The sequence below is a fragment of the Micropterus dolomieu genome, linkage group LG19, assembly GCF_021292245.1.
Source record: "Micropterus dolomieu isolate WLL.071019.BEF.003 ecotype Adirondacks linkage group LG19, ASM2129224v1, whole genome shotgun sequence".
NCBI classification, from domain to species: Eukaryota; Metazoa; Chordata; class Actinopteri; order Centrarchiformes; family Centrarchidae; genus Micropterus; species Micropterus dolomieu.
Window position 1 is genome coordinate 5411852 of NC_060168.1, and position 25508 is coordinate 5437359.

General features: G+C 41.7%; 1 protein-coding gene across 1 annotated transcript in view; it reads right to left on the reverse strand.

Annotated features, from left to right (window-relative positions):
• The window catches only part of LOC123958345 (GDNF family receptor alpha-4-like), a 111847-nt gene that overhangs the window by 22587 nt on the left and 63752 nt on the right, over window positions 1-25508 (reverse strand). Inside the window, exons 3-4 of the mRNA XM_046031669.1 lie at window positions 11627-11698; window positions 687-1041 (exon numbers count right to left, since the gene is read on the reverse strand). Coding sequence (XP_045887625.1) covers window positions 687-1041; window positions 11627-11698 — 427 coding nt within the window. The remainder of the gene's footprint in view (window positions 1-686; window positions 1042-11626; window positions 11699-25508) is intronic.

The following is a 25508-nucleotide window of genomic DNA, read 5'->3' on the forward strand; positions in this document are numbered from 1 at the left end:
TACCAGTACCTGGTTTAAGGACCATGGTATCCCTGTTCTTAATTGGCCAGCAAACTCGCCTGACCTTAACCCTATAGAAAATCTATGGGCTATTGTGAAGAGGAAGATGCGATACGCCAGACCCAACAATGCGGAAGAGCTGAAGGCCACTATCAGAGCAACCTGGGCTCTCATAACACCTGAGCAGTGCCACAGACTGATCCATGCCACGCCGCATTGCTGCAGTAATTCAGGCAAAAGGAGCCCCTACTAAGTATTGAGTGCTGTACATGCTCATACTTTTCATGTTCATACTTTTCAGTTGGCCAACATTTCTAAACATACTTTTTTTGTATTGGTCATAAGTAATATTCTAATTTTCGGAGATACTGAAATTCGGGATTTTCATTAGTTGTCGGTTTTAATCATCACAATTAAATGAAATAAACATTTGAAATATATCAGTCTGTGTGTAATGAATGAATATAATATCCATGTTTCACTTTTTGAATGGAATTACTGAAATAAATCAACTTTTTGATGATATTCTAATTATATGACCAGCACCTGTACAAGCTATGCCACTTAACATTGCTATCAATTCTACAATAAATATGTAATCAAACTGCCCCATATAATGCCAGTTTCTAGCCATTTTACATTTGATAATTAGCTAACAGTATCAGTATCTGAGTTTCATGTCTAACCTGCAGAGGTCATCTCGACGGCAGAAGCTTTGCTGGTGGAGGCAATTAGGTTGCAGACCCTCCATCTCCTGGTAGGAGCAGGAGGGTACGATGGTTTTCCTCCTCCTCTCACCACACAGGGTGGTGGTGCAAGGGCAGAACAGAACACCCAGGCTGTACTCCTCAGGCACCCGCTCTAGGAAGCGGCGCAGGGCTCGGTGACACTTGTGCTGGTTGCATCGGTTGGTCCCGGGTACCATCTTAGTGCAGGCCAGGACATACTCTGATCGCAGAGAACCACACTTCTCGTACAGGCCACAGTCCTGTGCTGCCTTAAGGCACTGGTTCTCATCATCCAATTGCATGAAAGACGAGGCTGAGGGGGTGAGGAATAGTCAAATTAGCCAAAAGTTGTGAAGAGGGAAAAAGAAGTGCCAAGCTTATACAAAATATAAATTATACCTATTAGTTTTTAATCTGTGAGTTGCAGCAGGAATTGTAGACTATGGTGATAGAGTTCCAAAACTTTTATTCCTATTGGTTTGAATTTGAAAATATTTTGATGTATAATTACCATTCATATGGTGCCAAAATAATCCCGACTCGGAGAATTCACTTATTGCCTGAAGGCAAACAACAACTCGGAAAATCAGTGAGAATTTTGGTACACGACTTGCCAGGTTGAAGTCCTACTACACAGAAACATGGCAGATAAAACGCTTTTTATTAATTTAGGAAGTGAATATACATTTTTACTCACGTGTTTTGTAATATGGTAGCTTATTAGGATGTAGCTGTAACTGTTGTCAATGTAGAGTGACCTAGATTAGTTATTTATTAGCATTAACCCTGATAACAGGTCAGGTAAAGCAATATTTTTGTGGTTTTAAGTAACATATCTGCACCTGGAGTTTTTGGCTTGTTGGCATCCATTGAGGAAATTTGTAATTATCTTCACGTGTTCTTGTTGTGGGCTAATTCTTTATTATGTATTTTATGGACTCTTCTTTTTTTATTTATTTATTTTTTTTATTGTTTTTTTGTTTGTTTGTTTTTAACCTTTATTTTAAGAATTCCATTGAGAGATTTTATCTGTAATATGATTAAGATGTAAAGGTACAACTGCACATAAGGCCCATTGTAATAAAAACAAATGGAGCCTCTTCTGCGGGTTACGCCTCTTGCATTCTGTCGGCACTGCATTGTCAATTGGCATTTGGATGGTTTTTATTTATTTATTTTGGGGCATCTGTTGGTTGGGTCGGGGTCTTTCACGTTTGCATCGCGGTGCATCTGGGAGTCTTTGTTTTTTGATTTTGATTTTTTTTTTTCTTTCTCCCACCCCTATTGGCTACTGGGGTTCTTGCCTGCCTGTTGCTGGGGTAAGTGTGGCACAGTCGTGGCATCCCACTCTCACTAACAACTACATTCTTTAACAGGCTTATGCGCACACACATGTACACACACACACATACAGACACATTCACCCACACGCACACAGACACACACAGTCTCACACATAGACACAAATAAATTTAGGTTTTCCCTGGTAGAATTATTCCTGATGCTTTTCTTTCAGTTACTTATTTAAATTAATTATTATTCCAGCTCTCGTGGCTGTGCTGTGTTGCTTATTTAGTGTGCTGGACTGTTTCTTGTTTTAATTTTTCTCTTAGTTGTCTTACCATGTCAGCTGTTCATTGCTGCTGTTCGGCTGGTTGTCTTTTACTATTATTATTATTTTTATTTTTATTGTTTGTTTTTGTTTGTTGTGTTTTTCTCCTCCTGCCCCCTCTCTGTTCTATTGCAGGTTTCGTTGCTTTCTGCAATTGGTGTTTCCCACTGCTTTTCCCTGTTGTCCCCACCTTCCATCCCCCTTTCCCCCTTCTCTTACAGGTCTTGTCCTTTCTCTGTGCTGTCTGTTTGTGCCCCCCCCATCCCCGTGTCTGCCCCCCTGTCCAGCCCGGTGACAAATCAATACATAATTAAATAAATAATAAAACAGACAAAGGAGTATATTAATACTCTCTTGTTAAAGTCAAATCGTTGGTCAGATCTGTCTGGCACAATATGGTATCCAGCTCATCATACTCTATACCAGGCTGCTGGGCAGGACAGGTTTAAAAGAAAACAAAAAACAAAAAAACAAATGGAGCCAGCGGAGAGGGGTAATAATCTGAGAAAAAAAAAAAAATTCCAATGTACAAGTAAAAAACTTTTCTGTATATTCTCTGACATTACAGTCACACATTTATGAGAGAAAATTCACTTTGCAAGGCTGCAGCATCACACACACCTCTGCCATGCATTAGGCATGCGGTGGAAAGTTATATTAGACTTTGCAATCGGATTTAGCAGTGAGGAAATCCTCGTTTAGCCCACAATCACTAGCCTATTTCATCATGTATCTTAGAGACTTTGCCATGAATTGGGCGTATTCAGAATAAAACACCAGAGTGATTTGGATTTTTTGCACTTTTAATTTAAGGGAATTTCAGATTTTTGTTCTTGTAAATTTGCCACTTTGTAATTTTCTTCTCGGTTTATTAACCCTCACCCCTGGCTCCATATGTTTTGGACACAAAATAGTAAATTTAAATATGTGAAAACACATAATTCATTTATAGCCTACAGATGGGCTACATCTCAGAAACCGGCCCGTTACCTACAGTATTAAATTAAGATCTTCTCACCGAGGCTGCAGGGCTCGTTGCACCCGACATCACAAAGTTACTCCTGAAGTTACCTGCATAAGCCAGTTGCCTCACTTTGTAGTACAGGCCACAGGTCTGTTCAGTCTGTCTTTCCATCCTGTTTCCCACTCTGCCTGCATGTGTGTCTGTTCTGCCCAAGGGGGTAGGCCAGAGATCGGACAGTGAAGCCGACCAAAGCCTACATGGAGGGATCCATGTAGGCTTTCATCTGTGCTCTCCCTCCCAGCTTGTTTGCCCTATTATTTAAGCCCTCAGTTCTGTTCTGTCTTTGTTGTGCTCTCGTTGTAAGTTGAGTGTTCTGCCTGTTTCTGTGTTCTTTGGATTATTCTGCTCTGTTGCAACATTTTGGACTGTTTATGGATTTAGTTACGTTTCTTGGAATGCTGCCTTGGTTTGGACTTTGCCTTTTGTTACTGTTGAAAACAGATGGTTCAATCTCTCTCCTTTTTTTAAGTGAGAAACACATCTATCCATTGTCCAGACCACACTACAGGATGCAGTTATGTTTAAACAATTTTAGAATGAAAAACAAAAAAACAAATTTACAACTCATACAGTATAAAATAGAACACACTCCTTAGAACACACTATACAGGACAAAGGATGTTCAGAATGGGTCTTATGCAGTCAAACATTTGCCTAAACTGCTCAGTTACATGCATGCTATGTGGCAATGTGCACCTGTCCAAAAGTTCTGGCAGAAGATATGTGAAGAGCTATCAATTTGGCTAAGGTACCCCGTCCCAGTTTGCCCATCACTGCCCTATGCATCACCAAGGCCAAAAATTTAAGTATCACCCAATATAGGAAACTACCTTGCCAGCTGCTTGTTGAGAGAAACCATCTCCTCTCTACCAGCAGCAGAGAGAGGAGGAGAAGTAACAACTGACTGAGTGATGTCTTCTTTCTAAACTTTACTCTGTATTTTGATGTCAGGAATATAGTTTATTTTACATGTTCCATTTGTTTCCAATGAGATATTGATTTTATAAAGTGACTTTGCTGCTGTAAACTTTACTTTTGTTGCTGTTCTGAAAACACAAATTTGATTACTGTTCTCAATTTATTTTTTTTCAATAACGTTTTTAAAAGGCAATTATTTAGTAATGAAAAACCAATAAGAGTATAGATAAAGAACAGAACAAATAAATAGTGTTAATAAATGTATCAATAAAATCCTAATATAAAATAAATACAATATAAATGGCAGTAGGTAAAGACAAAGTTTATGATAATTTATCACTCATGGTTAAAGCGGACCTATTATGCTGCATTTCCAGCCCTATACTGTAGTTCTGTGACTCCTGTATGGCACCTTTGCATGATTCAAAGTTCAAAAATGTATTTTCTATCTTATACTGGCTCTTCATGTTGGCCCTCATTTCAGCATCTGTCTGTAAAAAGCTGTTTATGTTTCTGTTTCTTTGAGACCCCCCCACTCCAGAGCCCACTGTCTTCTAACTGGCTATTGCCTGTGTTTACCAGGTTGCTGCAGGGATAGGTCTGTATGTTCCTTTGTGGGCGTGGCCAGCATTCTCTGCCTGGAGCAAATGACCATATTTGGAAATCTGGCTCAGAATGACATCATACCTAATACTAGAAAATATGAAAAAGCATAATAGATCCCCTTTATCAAGTCCATCTCTGGGGTGGATCTCTAATTCATTTAATTTAGTATTTATAAAGATTAAACATTTAAAGTTTTGTGTTGGAGTTTGTGTTATTCTAAATTTTGACACCAAGATTAAAACTTTCACAGCAAATGTATATCAGTTCCAAATATTGGTCATCTGTCTAATTGCTTAAGAATAATCAGGAATTGGCCCGGAAAAAAACATACCGGTCGATCCCTAGTTCCTGCCCCTCCGGGCCTGCTCCCTTGCGGGCAGGCACCAGGCTTGGGGTCAGGGCTGTGCAGAGCTGCCCTGGGGATGTGTGGAGGCAGCTGACCTGCACTCTCCCATAACAGGAACAGCATGGACCCAGCGAGGATACTGGGACAATGACTCTCCTTGCCTAATTCGCTATGAAACGCCGACTTCTGCTCCACGTGTCAAGTTGGTGGCCCGACCGATCCCTACTTCACGTCTAGTTCATTGGTCCCACAGCCCGCTGCTGGTCCTCAGCCCTATAGCACTGTCTCTGGTTCCTGTTCAGCTGCTTTGCCACCGGCCATCGGTCCAGAGAGCCAAAGCTTTGACGTCGGCTCCCTGCTCTGCCTCTGGAGAGGTCCTGCCTTCATCGCCAACCTCCGCCTAGACCGTCTGCCTCCTGCTTGGCCTCGTGAGTGCTCCCGCCTTCACTGTCGGTCCCCTGGCCAACCTCCTGACCTGATCTGGCCCCCTGACCTGCTTGTCCCCCTATTTGAGTTATGGCTCGTTTGGTAGTCTGTCTGTGTTCTGTCTGTTAATCACCCTGCCTGCCTGTGTGTGAGTTCTGTCTAATTTCCTCATGTCCTCCACCTGGTCTTGGTTCCACGCTGTTTGTTACCTGATGTTTAAATGTGTGCTTGTCTCTTCAGTCTGTGTGCAGTCGACATCTATTGTGGAGTGTTCTGCCTGTCTTTGTGTTCTGAAGATATTCTTTTTTTGGGAGTTTCCTTTAGTTGGGACTTTGCCTCATAGCCATCTCCATGGCAACAGTAGCATGCCAAAGCAGCGATCAGTAGCTTCCTTAATTTTTGTTATATTTTTGTGTTTTTTTCTCCTTTTTTTAAACTGAAAATCGTCTAATTATGATCACCTATGACAGAAATACATTAATAAATACTGGAAAAGAAAGTGCGGGGACTGGACTGAGTGCAACAAATCTGGAAACGGGAGCAACGGGATCTCCCGACAAAACAAGTGGACAAGCTGGAGGAAACATCGGAGAAGGAAGAGAGGAAAGCAAGCAGGGAGAAGAGTGAAATCAAATAAGTTTGGACCAAAGGCTTTCCCACTCCCCTGCCTACTCCTGGCTAATGTCCGGTCATTGGAGAGTAAAATTAAGGCTCGCTCAGCAACGGCAAAGCAGAGACTGCTGTGCCCTAGCCGCACAGCACCGTACCTGAGGAAGCTGTCACACTTGACGGGAGGAGTTTATTCCGCACAGACATGACACTAGAGTCCGGTAAGACGAGGGGAGAAGGACTGTGTATCTACATAAATAATGCTTAGTGCTCAAACGCAGCTAAAGTGGGTGGACAATGTTGGACAGATGTGGAATTTTTAATGTTGAGATGCCGACCATACTCTCTGCCCAGAGAATTCTCCAGCATTTTTGTAATTGCAGTTTTTATTCCTCCAAATGCAAATTCAAAAAATGCACTACAGGAACTGTATGAGGTCATCAGTAGTCACATGACAAAACAACCTGATGGTGTTTTTATTGTTGCTGGTGATTTTAATCAAAAAAATCTCTAAACAGTTATCTAAACAGAACAGTTTTACCTAAACCAGCATGTCCACATCCCCACCAGAGGAACAAACACGCTGGACCACGTCTACACCAATATTCCTGGTAGCTACAAAGCCCTCCTCCATCCCCATTTTGGTTTATCAGACCATATTTCTCTGCTTCTTCAGCCCACTTACACCCAGCTGATTAAAGCCAAGTCAAGTCAACAATTAAAACAGCCAAAAAAGCTGCTTTTCGGTTGGGTGATAAAAATGCTTACAGCACCGCCAAATCAGCTGGGCCTGATAACATTCCTGGCCATGTACTAAAAACCTGAGCCAATCAGCTAGTTGATGTTATTACTGACATTTTCAACATCTCACTCTCAGGAGAGGGTTCCCACCTGCTTCAAGACAGCCACCATCATTCCTGTACCTAAAAAGTCTGCAGTGTCTAGTCTGAAAGACTGCAGCCCTGTGGCTCTCAACCCCATTCTGATGAAGTTCTTTGAGAAACTGGTTCCTCAGCATATAAAGACCAACATCCCAGCCAGCCTGGACCCTCACCAGTTTGCTTTCAGAACCAACAGATCCACAGAGGACGCCATCTCCACTGCCCTCCAGTCAGCCGTCACACTCCTTGAGAGAAACAACACCTACATCAGAATGCTGTTTGTGGATTTCAGCTCAGCATTCAACACAATCTCCCCATGAAACTGATCAGCAAACTCAGCACTAGGTTTGGGCCATCATATGATGACATCAGAATGCTGTTTGTGGATTTCAGCTCAGTATTCAACACAATCTCCCCATGAAACTGATCAGCAAACTCAGCACTAGGTTTGGGCCATCATATGATGACATCAGAATGCTGTTTGTGGATTTCAGCTCAGTATTCAACACAATCTCCCCATGAAACTGATCAGCAAACTCAGCACTAGGTTTGGGCCATCATATGATGACATCAGAATGCTGTTTGTGGATTTCAGCTCAGTATTCAACACAATCTCCCCATGAAACTGATCAGCAAACTCAGCACTAGGTTTGGGCCATCATATGATGACATCAGAATGCTGTTTGTGGATTTCAGCTCAGTATTCAACACAATCTCCCCATGAAACTGATCAGCAAACTCAGCACTAGGTTTGGGCCATCATATGATGACATCAGAATGCTGTTTGTGGATTTCAGCTCAGTATTCAACACAATCTCCCCATGAAACTGATCAGCAAACTCAGCACTAGGTTTGGGCCATCATATGATGACATCAGAATGCTGTTTGTGGATTTCAGCTCAGTATTCAACACAATCTCCCCATGAAACTGATCAGCAAACTCAGCACTAGGTTTGGGCCATCATATGATGACATCAGAATGCTGTTTGTGGATTTCAGCTCAGTATTCAACACAATCTCCCCATGAAACTGATCAGCAAACTCAGCACTAGGTTTGGGCCATCATATGATGACATCAGAATGCTGTTTGTGGATTTCAGCTCAGTATTCAACACAATCTCCCCATGAAACTGATCAGCAAACTCAGCACTCTGCAACTGGATATTGGACTTCCTCACAAACAGACCCCAGTCAGTTCGGATTGGTGGACTCACCTCCTCCACTCTAGTGCTCAACACCCGAGCCCCCCAGATCTGTGTGCTCAGCCCCCTGCTGTTCACGCTGTACACCCAGGACTGCATCCCACAACATGAAGAGATTTATTTTCACTTTCTACCTCATACATTAAGAGCCTTAAACCCAGTAACCAGAGCCCGATGTTTTTGAGTGCCTTCTTTGCTGCTCTGATATAAGTCTAGTTTAAAAACATAAGAATGTGCGCACATTGAAACCAACCTGTGGGTAAGTGATGAAACAAAGAATAACCTGCACAAAGTAGTTACAAATCCAACTAGGTGGTGTCATTAATTGTTGAAAACTCTGGAGTCTCAGAACTGATCAAATGCACCTGTGATAGACAGTTGCAATAAATGACAACTTCTTGGCTTCAAAATTATTCAGTGTGCAGATAATTCTTTATCTGAGTGTAACTTCTCAGTCTCTTAACGAAATGTCCAAATAAAACCAGCATATTCTGTAAAATCAGCTTTTCATTCTTTAGTTTTCTACTAACATATATACAAAATGTTGACCTATAAATACCATACATCCATCCATCCATCATCAACTGCTTTCCTGCATACAGGGTCGTGGGGGGCTGGAGCCAAACCCAGCTGACATTAGGCGAAAGGCGGGGTACACCCTGGACAGGTCGCCAATCCATCGCAGGGCCACACATAGACACACAACCAGTCACCAATCAACCTAAGCTGCATGTCTCTGGATGGTGGGAGGAACATGCAAACTCCACACAGAAAGGCCCGCGACCTTCATTCTGTGAGGCCACAGCACTATCCACAGGACCACTGTGCCCCCACCCCTATAAATACCATCTTAATATTTTCCTTTACAGCTGTTAACTATCATATTGTTAAGTTTAGATCACACTTTTTACAATTAACACAAGAAACTGATGATGAAAAATGTGATTTTATTTTAAGTCTAATTAGTCTGATTAGTTTTATAACAAATTATTCCTTATCCACAAGCAATAGTTAAGCAATCTAAAACTCATGTCTTGCATTCATGAAAACATCAATGTTAAAAGGTTACAAATGTAAAAGTAGTTTTGTATGACTTGAATTAATGTGTTGTAAGAGTTATTATAATGTTGTGGAGTAAAAAGAAAAGGCTGAGCAAAGCAAGAGCTGAAGAACCTCGCTGCAATCTGGAGCTGTTCTCTCCTGAAGAGCTGGACACAGCAAATCACATCTGGAAGGTTCTGCAATCAGCTCCTCTGGCACCTGTAAAGACAACAATGGGTAGACAGTTAAGCAGCTTCTTCCAAAGAGCCATAAAGCTACTGAACTCTGAGATCGCCTCAGCATGATAACCTCTCTGGCATGTGACAGTAATTAATTCAACATTTGCTGCTGGACATTATGCAATAATCATCCATTCTGCTAGACACCTGTTGACTACTCAAGTCAGTGCTTAATGAATATTTATTATTAAGATCTTATTTTAGATTTCTTATTGAACTGTACTACTTGTTTTTTTTGGCAAATTCTAATCCCCCAAACAAATTTTCTTGCCTTAAATAAACTAACTTTATTGAACTCAGGAACATCCCCCTAGTTACAGCCCAGCTACCTGTCTTAACAGTTGTTGTGCAGAGAATTGCATGCACCTCGCGGGAGATAACGCTGATAACGCTAACACTGATCAAATGCGGTTATCACCTAAGACTGTTTGCTGAATCTCAAGAAATACTACTTCAACTAAGTGTAATAATAAAATATTGATGACTCTAAACGTTATTAAATATGTACTTCGAATCAATCTTCTCCACTGATGAACCCCACAACAGAATAGTAACATTATATCGTTTTTAAACAGTAACATTAACGTTACTTTGAGGTGCATGGCTCTCCTCGGTGGTCAGGCAGCATGCTGCAGCTGCTCCCCCCTTGGATTCAGGTGCAGCCGCTTATCCTAATAGTATCTGACTAATATCTAACTGAACAGTGACTCAGTTACAGTTCAAAGCCAAATCTAACATTGCCCGTTTGTAAAATTTAACGTTAATGTAACGTCAGCTGATGTTAACAGAGAGCTAATGTCTAACACCAACGTTTATCTATTACATTTGGCTTCTCTCTTGCCGACTTCCCTTAAACACACTTCCATTTACTTAGCATTGTTAGCACAGCTTGGGGTTGCTTGTATCTGGCTAATTAAAGTAACGAGCTAAGCTAACAAGCTATAAGTTGTGCTGGCACCGATACCTGCTAATTACTGTTAACACTTAAATGAAATACTAGAATTCCACTCACCAACTGGAGAACAGGCTTCTTGGATGGTCTCTCTCTACACAGCCTGCCATTATTCGTTGAGTATCTGAATGAAGAAATGTCCAAAAGGTTCCAACAGGCTGAACCACAGGCTCCATGTATTAGCTGAGTGAGGCTAACAGATGGCGGACCGAGCAGCCACCTATCAATCAAAACGGCCACGCCCCTATTAATGCAGAACTTTAATTAACTTTAATTTAAACAGGTGAGGTACATAAAAATTAAGCTATATACATTAAAACCATTTATGAACCGGGCTGTAAACATGTTTTTTACTGTTGTAAAGTTGGCCTTTTTAACATGGGAGGTTCAATGGAGATTGACTCCCTTCTGCAGCCAGCCTCAAGTGGCCACTCGATGAATTGCAGTTTTTTGTTATTTCCTGGTTGCATCGGAAGTGAGAGCCGGAGGTTGTCGCTTGACACAGACACACATCCATCGTCAACCGCTTATCCTGCGTACAGGGTCGCAGGGTACAGACACACAGACAAACACACAAACAAATTTAGGTTGTGCATGGTTGTCAGCAGGTAGTTGCATTATTCTTTATGCATGTCAATATGTTATTTATTTCCTTCTCATGGCTGTGCTGTGTTTTTTATTTATTTTGCTTGCCTGTTTCTCCTTTTCATTCTCCCTCAGTTGTTTTCTTATGTCTGCTGTTTGTTGCTGTTAAACTGGTTGTCTCCTGTTGTCCCCCCCATTTTTTTTCTTTCCTCCAGAAGCCCCCCTCCCCGTTCTTTGTCCGTTCTCTGTGGTGACTGTTTGTGTGATGCTTGTGTCCCCATCCCCATTTCTACCCCCGTCCGACCCGGTGACAAATTAATACATAATTAAATAAATAATAAAGAAGACAAAGGAGTATATTAAAAACTCTTTTGTTAAAGCAAAATCTGTCTGGCACAACATGGTATCCAGCTCCTCATACTCTATACCAAAAAAAAACAAAAAGGGTGTGTTTTACCTGCCACTAAGGAGGCCATGCGAGTATCCATTAGTGTGTTGTCATAGGGAGATATTTCCAGTTCATCTTTCCCTGGAAAAAAGGAGCACACAAACATTTGCAAAAAGATTGAGAGATGATTCATAGAGGTGTGTCAATAAATCAACAGCAATATATTGTTATACATTCTTCCATGATACTGTATCGATATTCCAGCCATCATATCAATGCATAGAAATAAAAAAATAGGAATTTGACAGTTAGTTCAATGCTACAACATTAGCATCTAGGGTTGGGCGATGTCTACAAAATTTCCATCGGACGATGTCCACACTGAAACATCGGGAAGTGGGATCGGGGGGGATTAGCGGTCGTGTTATGGGCGTGTGTTCACTCGCATAGACTTCACTCGGTTAAAAACTTAGTAGCCTATGACGTTACAAGTCACGGTGGATTTTACAAGCACGGAGCAGGTAAAGCAACAGTGAACACAGAGTGCAGATATTGTTTCAGTTGTTTGATTTGCTGCATCTTTAACAAGCCCACAAGTGGCTCACGGATGGACGATGGCATCGTCTATCGGCTCAACCCTATTAGCATCGCGATCGCGAAAATATAATCTTAACATAAACGACACATTTTGCTTCACATGCTGAACATCCTGAGTGACATACTGTGCAACTACTTAAAGTACAAATGTTTCCTGAGCTCTGTGTGAAATAAAAAATTGCTAACTTCACTGTCTTGATCTGCTAACTTAGGGCCTTTCCGAAACTGCTTACTACTCCCTCTCCCTATTTACTTCCACTCCGTTTGCACCTTCATGCAGAGGATCCGCCACATTAAGTGGCATCCGAAACCAATGAGGGCGGAGTGGTAGTGGGTTGTTAAACACTCAGATGCCAAGTGAGCACCAATGCCGGCTTGTTGAAGGTGTGTAATACCCTTTGCTGCACGATGGGGGACTTTCTTTCAAATCAGTTCCGTGTGACTTCGCTGGTTAACATGTAGGATTTTTAAATTCCTAAACTACACTAACATTTCATATCACCATTCACAGGTTAACAACGTAGCCCAAAGGTTATATTGTATTTAATTTTAAAAAATGCTTGTCTGATAGACAATAAAGCTGTTGTTGTTACTGACTCATATTCATCTCACATGAAAATCTTCAGCCAAAACAAAAAAGCCTAAATTACATAACAGAATAATAGAACATGGCACAACTAAATAGACAGGGGCATCAGTAACAAGCAACAAAGGCATTAAAGAAAAATAATTAAGTCTTTATACATTTTAATTGTTATAAATTCTTCAGACTATATACTGCTTCAATATAATGTATGATTTATATTTAAATGTTGGATTTGTGAATGTAATATTTTTCTGACAAGAAAAGAGGTTCATATATATAGGTTTTTTCTTTACAATGAATATCAATCATTTCATAAAAGAATATAATATTTATTTTTCGTAAATATCTGAAGTCATTAAAGTAATATTCGACACAAACACAAAATGAATGACAAATGCTTTCAGTTTCGTTATTGCAAAAAACACACTTTTCCTCAACACGAATGCTGAATCTTCATACAACTGTTTATTTGATACAGTGAGTGCAGCGGTAACGTCAGATCCTATTTACGCTGGGGAGAGGGGAGTTCGTCCAAAAGTTGTCGCTGTATTTAAACCCTACGTTCCCAGTGGCCTAAAAATAGTGAGACAATATGTAACAACATAGTTTTATGACAAAATGTTCACACTTTATTTGATTAATTCAACCTTTTATGTGTTGCAAAGCGTTGACTTGCAGGGCTTCCGTGACTGTGACCGGGATTTTCTCGATCGCTTAAACACATTTCTTGAAAATATGCTTCTTTTTCTCAAAACTCTAAACACAAATACACAGTTTCTCACTCAATTCCCCAAACAACCTATTTTCAGGTCACAATAAATCACTCTACTCAAAACCATTCAATCTTTCTGAAAAAACAAACTTTGCCCTCAGACATAACACACAAGTGCTCAGAAACACACACACTACAACACAGTTTTACACACTGGTGAGATAAATTCAAAACAATAGCACAAAAACTGGTTATTAGTAATGCTGCTTGTGGTTCTCTCCCTCAAAAACCTTTTCACATTATGAACACAACAACAGAAGGAATAACAAATGTATACATTTGCACACATTTTTTATTCCATAGTGTGCTGTACAGTTCAACACACTACTAATTAATTAAAAACAACTAATTATTCTGCCCCAGCGTCCTGTCTTTGGTCTGGGACAGGCCAGAGATTCTTGTTCTTCACCTCCTTCTCCACCTACTCCTCCTCCCTCTACCTCCTCAACCTTCTTCTTTGCTTTCCTCCTCCTCCACCCATCACATCTCACCTCCTATCTCATCTCCTCCTCCAACTCCTGGGCCCAATCCCAATGTCCCCCTATGCCCTAAGCCCTGAACCCTCACAGACTTTACTGACATCACTTGGAAAGTGATTGAGTTTAAGAGGCTGCAAGGGCTCAAAATGCTGTAAACGGGACAGCCACATTATCACGTTACCTTGACGACGCTGAAACACGATGCACACTTTTTAATTTATGTTTTTCCCCTATTTTTAAGTCCTGCAGGCTCGTGCCCTACAGAGTGGAGAAAGGTCACCTAAATTTCAATATATATTTGTAATTAATCAATACAATATTGTTGGTCAAACAGCATCATTAAGCAAAAACTAAAATAAATAGTTGAATAAACTAAGTGTGTAATAAGGTGATTGCATTCCTCTGACTTCATGTGTTCTATGCAGCATCTTAAGTTACAGTTTTTCTCAATTGTTTACACACAAATTCTGGTACTTGAGACACAATGAGCACAACATGTAACTCATTCACCAACCCCCTGAACCACCTGCTAAACTACAAGCACAATTCCTGCTTTACACTCAAATTGCAGTTCTAAAACACACTTTTTTCAAAACAGTACACACAATTCTCTGCTTTTGGCACAAGTTTCATGCAGAAAATATCTTCAATCTATCACAAGGAACACACTGCCATTCAAATATGCACACTGACTCATCACAAGGGCAAACACCCGTCACACAGTTTTCCAATTAGCAATCAGAGCTTTAGCATAAAAGGGCAACAGGTGAGCTCTTCAATGGAGCAATGGATGCCAACATTGGAAACAGAGGCAGAGCCAGAGGAGTGAGAGGACGAGGACGAGGACGAGGACGAGGACGAGGAGGACGAGGACGAGGACGAGGACGAGGACGACGACGACGACGAGGACGACGACGAGGACGACGACGAGGACGACGACGAGGACGACGACGAGGACGAGGACGAGGACGAGGACGAGGACGACACATATTTCAATATTGTAATCATAATGATTGTGCTTCACAATCGTGACCACTCCATGTCTATTTCTGATATTGTCATGTGTGTTTCAGAGAGTCCTTGAGCTAGAGGTGGCTGCAGTGGAGCACCAGTTCATCTTCATTGATGAGGTTGGGTTCACCCTCACAAAGACGAAAGAGGGGAAGGAATGTCATCGGCCAGCGTGCCATTGTTGAAGTCCCATCACAATGTGTGCAGCGATTACCCACCACGGCGTCATCCATCACCATGCTACCCTTGGCCCCTACAACACTGCCCATCTGATCACATTCCTGGACACCCTACACAACACACTCATTCCACCAGATCAGGTAGATGGCCCAGAGCAGCTCAGGTACGTTGTCATTTGGGACAACGTAAGTTTCCACAGGGCTGCTCTGGTTCGTAACTGGTTCACTGTCCACCCACGCTTTTTAGTTGTTTATCTCCCTCCATTTTCTCCATTCCATTTTTTTCTGCCTGGAGATGGAAAGTGTATGACAGAAATCCACAAACGCGTATACCTCTTCTCCAAGCTATGGAGGATGCATGTGGAGATATAGCAGCTGATGCTTTTCATGGCTGGAATCGCCATGCTAGGTGACATTTCCCCCGCTGCTTGTGATGTGGATGACGTGCTGTGGCCAGACCGCAACAGAAAAGAGGATGCAGCATAGTTTGTGTTTAGTTTTTTTTTTTTTTTTACTGTAACTGTGTACAGTAAATTCTTCTGTTGTTTTGTATGTAGTGTACAGTATATGCAACTTTGTGTTGGTTGGGAATGGGATGTACACTGTGTACATTGTTTTTGTGGGACAAATATATTTGTTACCATGTATTTGTGTGGTCTGAGTATAAAAACAATATTCTCAAATATTTTACAACACACTTATGTATGTACTTTCTGTAGTAAGTGTAACACTGAACAAAAAAAAAGGCCCAAGTCATTATGATGAATGGAGAAGAAGTGTTTTCCATTCATCATAGTGTTTTACATTGAGCACATCAGTGTTCAACTGGTTCTTATGAATGTCTATTCATATGATGGTTTGTGAGTCATTTGAAAACAAAACACCATTTTGAGAAGAAATAACATTGTTTTGAATGTAAAGTTTCATTTTGCAGGAGAATTGAGGGGTTTTGCCCATTGTGTGTGTGTTTTTTGATTTGTGTGTAGAGTTCTGAGAATATGAGGCATTCTTTCAGAAAATGTGTGTCAACAAACGAGAAGAACTGTAAGCCATCAGCGTAGGTGTCGATTCTTGTTTGTTTACTGTTTTCTTCTTCTCTTACAACGCGGATTTGCCGTGATACTTCTCTTGCTTCCGAGCTTCCCCCGGTAACCCCTGTGTTTCACGTCATACCGCCATGAACTGTGGGCAATTCCCTCAGCCAAAGTCTGCAGAAATGCGGACTTACGAAAAGGGTCTATAAAGGGCTCAAAATGTCCGCGAGAGAGCCCTTGCACACTTGACGATTCGACAGCGGGACAGCCCAAAGCCCTCTTCCCGGGAACGCGCCTCAAAGTCTGTGAGGGGGACATTGGGATTGGGCCCTACTGTTCCTCTTCCTTCACCTCTTACTCCTTTCCATACTGCATTTTGTCCTTCTCCTCCTCTTCTTCTTCTTCTTCCTCTTCATCTCTGGTGTCCTACACCTCTTCCTTCAGATTTCTCTGGATCCTTTGTTCCAAAACTGAATCAACAGGCTCTGGCCCTTTATCTGTTGAAGCTTCTGATTGGTGTGTTATCAATTTTGACTGTTTGTGTTTCCAGCTGGGTAGCTGTGTGCTAACTGAGCTCAAGCTGTGCTGATTGAGTGAACAATATTGAATGTTAGAGCTTTCTCAATGACCACTTTGTGTAGGCAATAAGAAATTAAGGGATTTATGTGTAGAGTTTAGGAAAATGGGTGTGCTTTTTGAAAAATGGAGTTATGGTTTTGAAATTTTAGTTCAAAAGCCTGGTGATAGTGTTTAAGCAATGGAGAAAAACTGTAACTAATGAATGCGTGATACTGTGTGTGTGTGTGTCTGTGTACAGTAGTAGAAGTAACAGTTGCTCATGCATTTAAAATGATACAATACATAGCCTAGGTTTGACAATGGTTTTGGAAGGATGCGGATTTAGGAAGTGTGCTTAATAGGGCTGACCCCCAATAGTCGAAGATTCAATGCTGTGAAGGGCGGAGCCTGATTCAACTATCAATCTCACAGTCAAAGCTTTGCAGCGAAACAAGGATCATGCTATTTTGGCGATATGGGGGTGTTCGACGTCTGATTTTGCATAGAACTATCAGTTTTCTCCCAATAACTTAATATACAGCCTATCACAATATACATTTCAACATTTAATGCTGTAAATAAATATGTAAAAAGAATAAAACTTTCAATAAATGTTTTTAAAGTGCGTGAATAAATCCAAAATTGTAACCCTAACCCTGGGTCGTCAGTTCGCATGTGTAGGCGTAGTGTGTGTGTGTGTGTGTGTGTGTGTGTGTGTGGTGGTGGAAGAGGAACACCTGCTGAAGAGACCGAGCCCCGGCTTCACTGGTGATATGCAGAATTGTCCGCACCTCGCGGGACTTTCGGATAATTTATCACCGTTGATGAATCACATAAAGAATATTTTATCGTTTTTAAAAAGCCAGCTACTTGAAATAGACGCGCGAGGAACTGAGACGTGCGTGTAGTTGTCGGCAGCACGGCATGCACGCAAAACTCACACAAGCCCGGTGAATGACAGGCGAGAGTGAGAGAGAAAAGGGCCTTCAGAAAGCCTCTGTTTAGCTGCAAATATACAGTGTACGTTGAATGAATAGAGACTGCAGTGCTGCGTGCTCCAAATACCATATTCAAATAACATCTAAATGTAACTCTTAACTGGCTGAGTTAGGTGGTGATTAACACTTAACAGTAGAAAATCATGATTCTTCCCACCTGTAACATTCATTGGCTGTTAAAGTCTTTGCAGTGTTGATAACACATAAACAGCCCTGCTGTAGGCCTACTGTTTGTATTAGTATTAAGTGTAGCGGTGCTTATGGGACGTTGCTCTGGGATGGGTGAGTCTGAGGCTGGGAGGGAAAAATAACAGTATACAAAAAAACTAGACTACACCACTGGTTGGAAAGAACACATCTAAAACAAACACTGGTAAAGAAAGCATGTATGTGGCCTAGAATTGAACCTTGGGGCACACCAGAAGAACTAATACAACTTCTCCCCAGAGGAAACAAGGCAGTGGTTAAACATCTAAACCAGTCTAAAACTGTGCTGGAGAACCCAAGCCACCATTAAAACATATAAAGTAGTACTAGAAAGAACAACTTTCTACCAGCTAATATGATTTACATCTTTGAGTGAGACTTCTGTGCTATTTCTGTCACAGAAGCCAGATGCAATTTGCTTGCAACGGAAGTTGAGACAATAAAATTTGATAGCCAATTATAAACCAGGTTCTCAAGTATTTTGAGAATTTTGAAAATGAACTTTTCTGTTCATAAATCAGCATCAGCCACATTAAACAGCAAAGGCTACCTATGTTGTTTTGGCAGTATATTATACCTGATGTCAACATGTACCATATGTTCAAATCCCCCACACTTGATAACAGATCAAACCCAGTTAAACTGGTATTACCATCATGCTGCATGTGTGCAAAGTAAATGATTCTGTGATGATTTAATTTCTATCTCACTGTATTGAATTGACATTAACTTTACAAAAGCTAAGAAAAACAAAAGCCTCCCCCTGCAGCCCTGCAGTGCAGGAACGTCACTGAAGTAAAACCACCTCTTTGCACATTCAAAAATGTAAGCTTCATTGCCTCTATGAGTCTCCCTTCTTACTTTAGTGGAGAGTACATATCGCCACTGTCTAAAACACTATACTATCTAAGTACATACCAGATAACAGTGTACTTCATGACACAAAGGGACAGTGGAAAGGTTCACTTTATCTCATTGCTGAATTGAAGACCCCTGCCATACAATCACCATATATACATTCATTTGCTCCTGCTCACTGTGGCAAGATAGTCTTAAATCTTTAAGGAAGGCCCTCCATAACGCCAGAGCAGCTTATTACTCATTATTAATAGAGGAAAATAAGAACAACACCAGATTTCTTTTCAGCACTGTAGCCAGGCTGACAGAGAGTCACAGCTCTATCGAACACGACAGAGCCACGTTTCACCGAATTGTACGAAATGTTTGTGGCATCATGTGTAGATCTACAAAAAAGCCTCTGGGAGGAAGTCGGCCACTTTTAACAATTCACAGATTATGTACTTTAACAAACTCCTCCTAGGGAATTAAACCAATCAAATTTTGGCTGTGCAATCTAAAGGCATTGACGATGAAAGGTTATGCTGTCTGTGAGTTTTCGTGCATGGGTCTGTCCGTGGCATGGCTTCAAAAATTAATGATTCGCCATGAAACAGGAAGCTGTTTTTACTTCAGTTTACATGATCAGATCTGTACCTAACTTTATATAAGAGTCTCGCGCTCAACACAACTACATACCAATATTCACACAATCTCATAGTGCCACCCACTGGCAGAAAGATGTAACCTTTCAATGATGCATCCCCTAGATGCACAAAACTTTTGTTGCACATGTATCATCCCTGGCGACCTGTCCAGGGTGTACCCTGCCTTTCGGCCGATGTCAGCTGGGATAGGCTCCAGCCCCCTGTGACCCTGTTCGCAGGATAAGCAGTTGACGATGGATGGATGTGTCATCCCAAAACGCACAAAAAAGCTTCTTGGAGCCATACCCAATACCCAATAGGAAGTCGAGCATTTTGACTTGAATGTGCAATTTCGGGAGGGGTTCAACTGCAGACCTTGCTTCCAGTGCAGACTCCACGCTCCAGTCAGCTTCACTGTCAGTACAGGAAATAACCATAAATTAAAGCTGCAAGCAGCGTTGAGCAGGCCCTCGCACGTGTAGCGCATCAAGGTGTGAGGCAGCCGCGTTGCAGATTCTGGAGCCCTGCCCGTGCGGCTGTAAATTTGCTGTGCGCTTGAGATGCTGCAAGAAGGTGTTAATCATCACTTCCTGTGTCCCCTTTGTGTAGCTGCAGAGAACTTGTCGCTACGATTACAAGTTGATATTGGTGTATAGATGTGTTTGGGGCTGGACAATTATCAAGCACGCAAAGTTTGGTACAGATTTGAGCATGTATGTTTCACGGCAAAGCATGGAACTTCACCACCCTGCCAAGGATACGCCCTTGAAGGAAAACCTACGTGCTTTACAATATGACATCATCAATGTGTTAAGAGTTTTCTGAGATAGTTTTGAAGTAGATACAGCCAACCTGCTAGAAGTGGTTTCTCAATACATAAACATAGTCCCTTCCTGTTGCCAGCAGGTGGTGCTGTGACTACGGATGAATTTTGGCTTATAGATGTGTTTAGGGCAGGACTCTTATTAAACATGTAACGTTTGGTGCAAATGTGAGCATGTAGAGTGAAGTTATAACAAATTCTGTCCTGTTTTATGGCAAATCATCAATTGTCGACACCACGCCACAGGCATGCCGCTCCACCAAAACTCACCGTTTGTACAACTTTTAATCGTCAATGGGTTTAGAGTGGACAACACAAATCTGAATCCTAGGAGGAGCTTGTTAAAGTACGGAGTGTGGAAATCGCCAAAAATGACCATTAAATCCAAAATGGCCGACTTCCTGTTGGGTTTAGGCAATCGCTTCAAGAGGCTTTTTAGAACATCTAGACATGATACATGTGCCACAGAAATTTCATGCATGTAGATGAAACGTGCGGCGGGGCTGCTTCATTAAAGGCCACTTCCTGTTGCCAGCAGGTGGCGCTATGACTGTGGGTGAATGTCGGCATGTACATGTGTTCAGGGCAGGACTTTCATCCTACATGTACAGTTTGGTGCAGATGTGAGCATCTACCCTGAAGTTATAATAACTTCCTGTTTCATGGCGAAGCGTGGAACTCCACCCCCATGCCATTAACTGCAAACTCACAACTTTTACAACATGGCTTCATCAATGAGTTAAGGGTTTTCTGGGACAGTTCTAAAGTTGATATGTCCAACCTGCTAGGAGTAGTACATAACAGCGTAAAACGTATCATTTCCTGTTGCCAGCAGGTGGCGCTGTGACTTTGAGTGAATATTGGCATATGGATGTGTTCAGGGCACGGTTATTATACGTGTAAAATTTCATGCAGATGTGAGCATGTAGTGAAGTTATAACAACTTCCTGTTTCATGGTGAATCATCATTTTTGACCGCACCCCACAGGCAAACCGGTCGTTTGTGCACAGTTCGTGCTCAGGCCCTAATAAACTGTTTTTTTTACATCCCCCACAGGACGTAACGTGATGCATTCTTGGTTGTTTAGCTACTCTACACATCGTGACAAGGGTGGGTGACTGGCAAGCGGGAAGCTTCCAGTCTAAAATATGAAGCCAATGCGTAAGTCCCTGAAACCAGCAGGGGGCGACTCTTCTGGTTGCAAAAAGAAGTCTGGCTCCATTAGAAATAATGGTAAAATGACCCTACTTCTCAGCTGAATAATTACCCCAGTATACACTTTGATGATGAGTTTATGATCTCAGTCGCTAGTTTCAAGTCTTCCATACAATACAATGATGTTGGTTTAGTAAATTATAGTCCCATTTATTTTAAAATAGACCATAAAGCAGAGGATGTTTCAGGGCGGGATTATCTGTGATTGACAAGGCGTTACCATGGCGACCTGTCAATCAGGCTACAGTGACTCGTACCCTCGGCACTGTGTAAATTTAACCAGCGCTGTTGAAAAACTTATCAGGAGTTGGCTGTTCACTTTCTCTGGTGAGTACATTTAGTTTTAAGACTGTTGTTTGCTAGACAAAGTTATCAGCCCTGTTAAAATGACTAGCTACCTTAGCACCTAGCTAAGCCAGCTAGCTAGCTCCGCACATGGCCGTTAGCTCCGCCATGTCACTTCCGGGCACTTCCTGGTTGCAAAAACTCAACATGGTGGCGCCCTATCGGCCAAACTCAAGGCTTCAAAACGGCAGTCCACAAACCAACGGGTGACGTCACAATGACAACATCCATTTCTTATACGTCTATGGTGACTGGTTAGCATTATCCAAAACATTGACAAAAGTCTGAATGCATTGATCTTGGTATGTGTTCGCCGTCAAAATAGCTACAGCTATCAATATTGTATCTATATCTAAATATCTAAATCACACAAATTACAGAATGTGACGTGTATAAGTTTGTCGTTCTACATAGGTAAAGTTAGGCTACACTAGCGTTAGCTCCTGAAGTAGTACTGTACGATTATACAAATACTGTACCTGTTTTTTGTCTTTGGATAATATAAGCTACTGTGTGTTCAGCTTTATTAAAAGCTGTTGTCTTCAGAAGCTCTGGTGAATGACTGGTTGCTGACGCACTGCGGTAAGCGTGTCGACTCATTTCCGTTTCCGTTGCTTGTGTGTTGGTACCGTGTTGTGCTGCTCTCGCTAAATAACAGTTACATTTGTGAGATTACAGCAGCCAACTGTCCGCTAAACACTTATTCTTTACAGTAATTTTGCCTAAGCACTCACAGTTCTTTCCATCTTTTAGTGACTGCTGTTCAATCTCATAGTTGTTCAAACGTTTTGGTAGCTGACGCTACAGTACTTTAGCTTAGCCATTAGCGACTTTAGCTTAGCAGCTAGCGATGGCTTCTCCTTCTCCCTCTCTCTCTCCTACGTTCTCCTGCTCGGTGTGTCAGATGTTCAGTTACTCCTCTGCCTCCTTTAGCGGTAATGGTACGTGTAACAAGTGTAATTTATTTATAGACATGGAGGTGAGGCTCAGTGATTTAGAAGTCCGGCTCCGCACCTTGGTAGATCAGTCTTTAACTACTTTAGATAGCCAGTCCCCGGTAGTCGGTGCGGAACGGCCTGAGTTAGCCTGTGGTAGCCGTCCCCCGGCATCCCCTGTGCAGCCAGGAAGGGGGGGCTGGGTGACTGTCCGAAGGAGGAATAGTCGTAAGCATTCAAAGTCCACGGGGCACCATAAACCTGTTCACGTTTCTAACAGATTTTCCCCACTCAGCGACACACCCGCTGAGAAACCAACTCTGATCATTGGCAGCTCCATTTTGAGAAGGCCATAGTTAAGTGCATCCCTGGGGCCAGAGCGGGCAACATTGAGTCTTATTTGAAACTGCTGGCTAAGGATAAACATAAATACAGTAAGATTGTTATTCACGACGGCGGTAATGACTCCCGGTTACGCCAATCGGAGGTCACTAAGATTAATGTTGCGTCGGTGTGTATATATGTAAAAACAATGTCGGACACCGTAGTTTTCTCTGGACCCCTGCCAAATCTGACCAGTGATGACATGTATAGCTGCATGTCATTGGCAGACTTTCTGGGGAAGACCTGGTCTGATTCGGAGAGACGACATCCATCCCACTTGGGAAGGAGCAGCTCTCATTTCTAGAAATCTGGCCAAGTTTATTAGTGGACCAAATCCATGACAATCCAGAGTTGAGACCAGGAGGCAGAGTCGCAGTCTAACACACTTCTCTGCCCTTCTATTTCAGGAATTACTTAGTGAAAATCCTATAGTGACGGTGTCTGCCCCCCGACCATCGAAATTATTTAAATCAAAGGTAAACAGAAGAGGAGCTGTGCATAAAAATCTCATAAAAATTAAAACCACAAGAGCAATAGTGCAAACTAAAAGGAAAATTAAATGTGGACTCTTAAACATCAGATCTCTCTCGTGTAGGTGCACTAGTAAATGAATTAAAATCAGATTATGATATTGATTTATTTTGTCTTACTGAAACCTGGCTGGGTTAGCCTAAATGAATCCACCCCTCCCAGTCATATTAATACTCACATTCCTCGAGGCACAGGCCGAGGAGGTGGAGTTGCAGCTATCTTCGACTCTAGCCTACTAATCATCTTTAAACCTAAAATAAATTATAACTCATTTGAAAGCCTTGTTCTTAATCTTTCGCACCCAAGTTGGAAATCACTGCAACCAATTCTCTTCTGGTCCGTACACTGAATTATTATCTGAATTTGCAGAGTTTTAGTCAACTTTAGTCCTTAAAACAGACAAAGTTATTATTGTAGGGGATTTTAATATTCATGTAGACGTTGAGAATGACAGCTTTAGTACTGCGTTTATCTCTCTGTTAGATTCCATTGGCTTCTCTCAGAGTGTTCATGAACCGACTCACTGTTTTAACCACACCCTCGACCTTGTTTTGGTGTATGATATTGAAATTGAACATTTAGTGGTGTTCCCACAAAATCCCTCTTTGCCCGACCACTGATAACTTTTGAGTTTGTATTGCTGAACTACACACCATTGGGCAAAGATTTCTATACAAGACGTCTGTCTGATAGTGCTGTAGCTAAATTTAAGGATGCGATTCCATCAGCTCTAAATTCATTATCAAGTCACAAAGTAACAGAGGACTCCTATGCTAATTTCAGTCCCTCCCAAATTGATCATCTTGTTGATAGTGCTGCAGGCTCGCTGCGAATGACACTCGACTCTGTAGCCCCTCTAAAAAAGAAAATAATAAAACAAAGACGGTTAGCTCCATGGTATAATACTGAAACTTGCAAATTAAAGCAAATATCGCGGAAACTTGAGAGGAATTGGCGTTCCACCAAACTGGAAAATTCTCATTTAATTTGGCAAGATAGTCTTAAAACTTATAGGAAGGAACGACCTCCTTATTGCATCAGACAAAGGACTTGTGATCTTAGTGCTGCATTTGATACCATTGACCATCAGATCCTATTGCAGAGACTGGAACATTTTATTGGCATTAAAGGAACCGCTCTATGCTGGTTTAAGTCCTATTTATCAGATCGATTTCAGTTTGTACATGTTAACGATGAGTCCTCCATGCATGCCAAAGTTAGTCATGGAGTTCCACAAGGATCTGTCCTCGGACCAATCCTCTTCACTTTATATATGCTTCCTTTAGGCAATATTATCAGGAAATATTCCATAAGCTTTCATTGTTATGCAGATGATACTCAGTTATATCTATCGATCAAACCAGATGAAACTCATCAGTTAGCTAAACTTGAAATGTGCCTTCAGGATGTTAAAACCTGGATGACCTGTAATTTTCTAATGTTAAACTCAGATAAAACTGAAGTTATTGCTCTGGGGCCTAAGCACCTCCGTGACGCATTATCTAAAGATATAGTTTCCCTGGATGGCATCGCCCTGGCCTCCAGACAACATCTCCACATTTAAGAGTAGGCTTAAGACTTTCCTCTTTGATAAAGCTTATAGTTAGGGCTGGCTCAGGTTAGTCCTGAACCATCCCTTAGTTATGCTGCTATAGGCCTAGACTGCCGGGGGATTTCCTATGATGCACTGAGCTCCTCTCTCCTCTACTTTCTCTCCCTCTGTATGCAACCTCATCCCATTATTGCATGTTACTAACACAACTTCTCCCCTTTCCGGTAGTCTTGTGCTTTCTCGTCCCTCTCCTCTCTCCT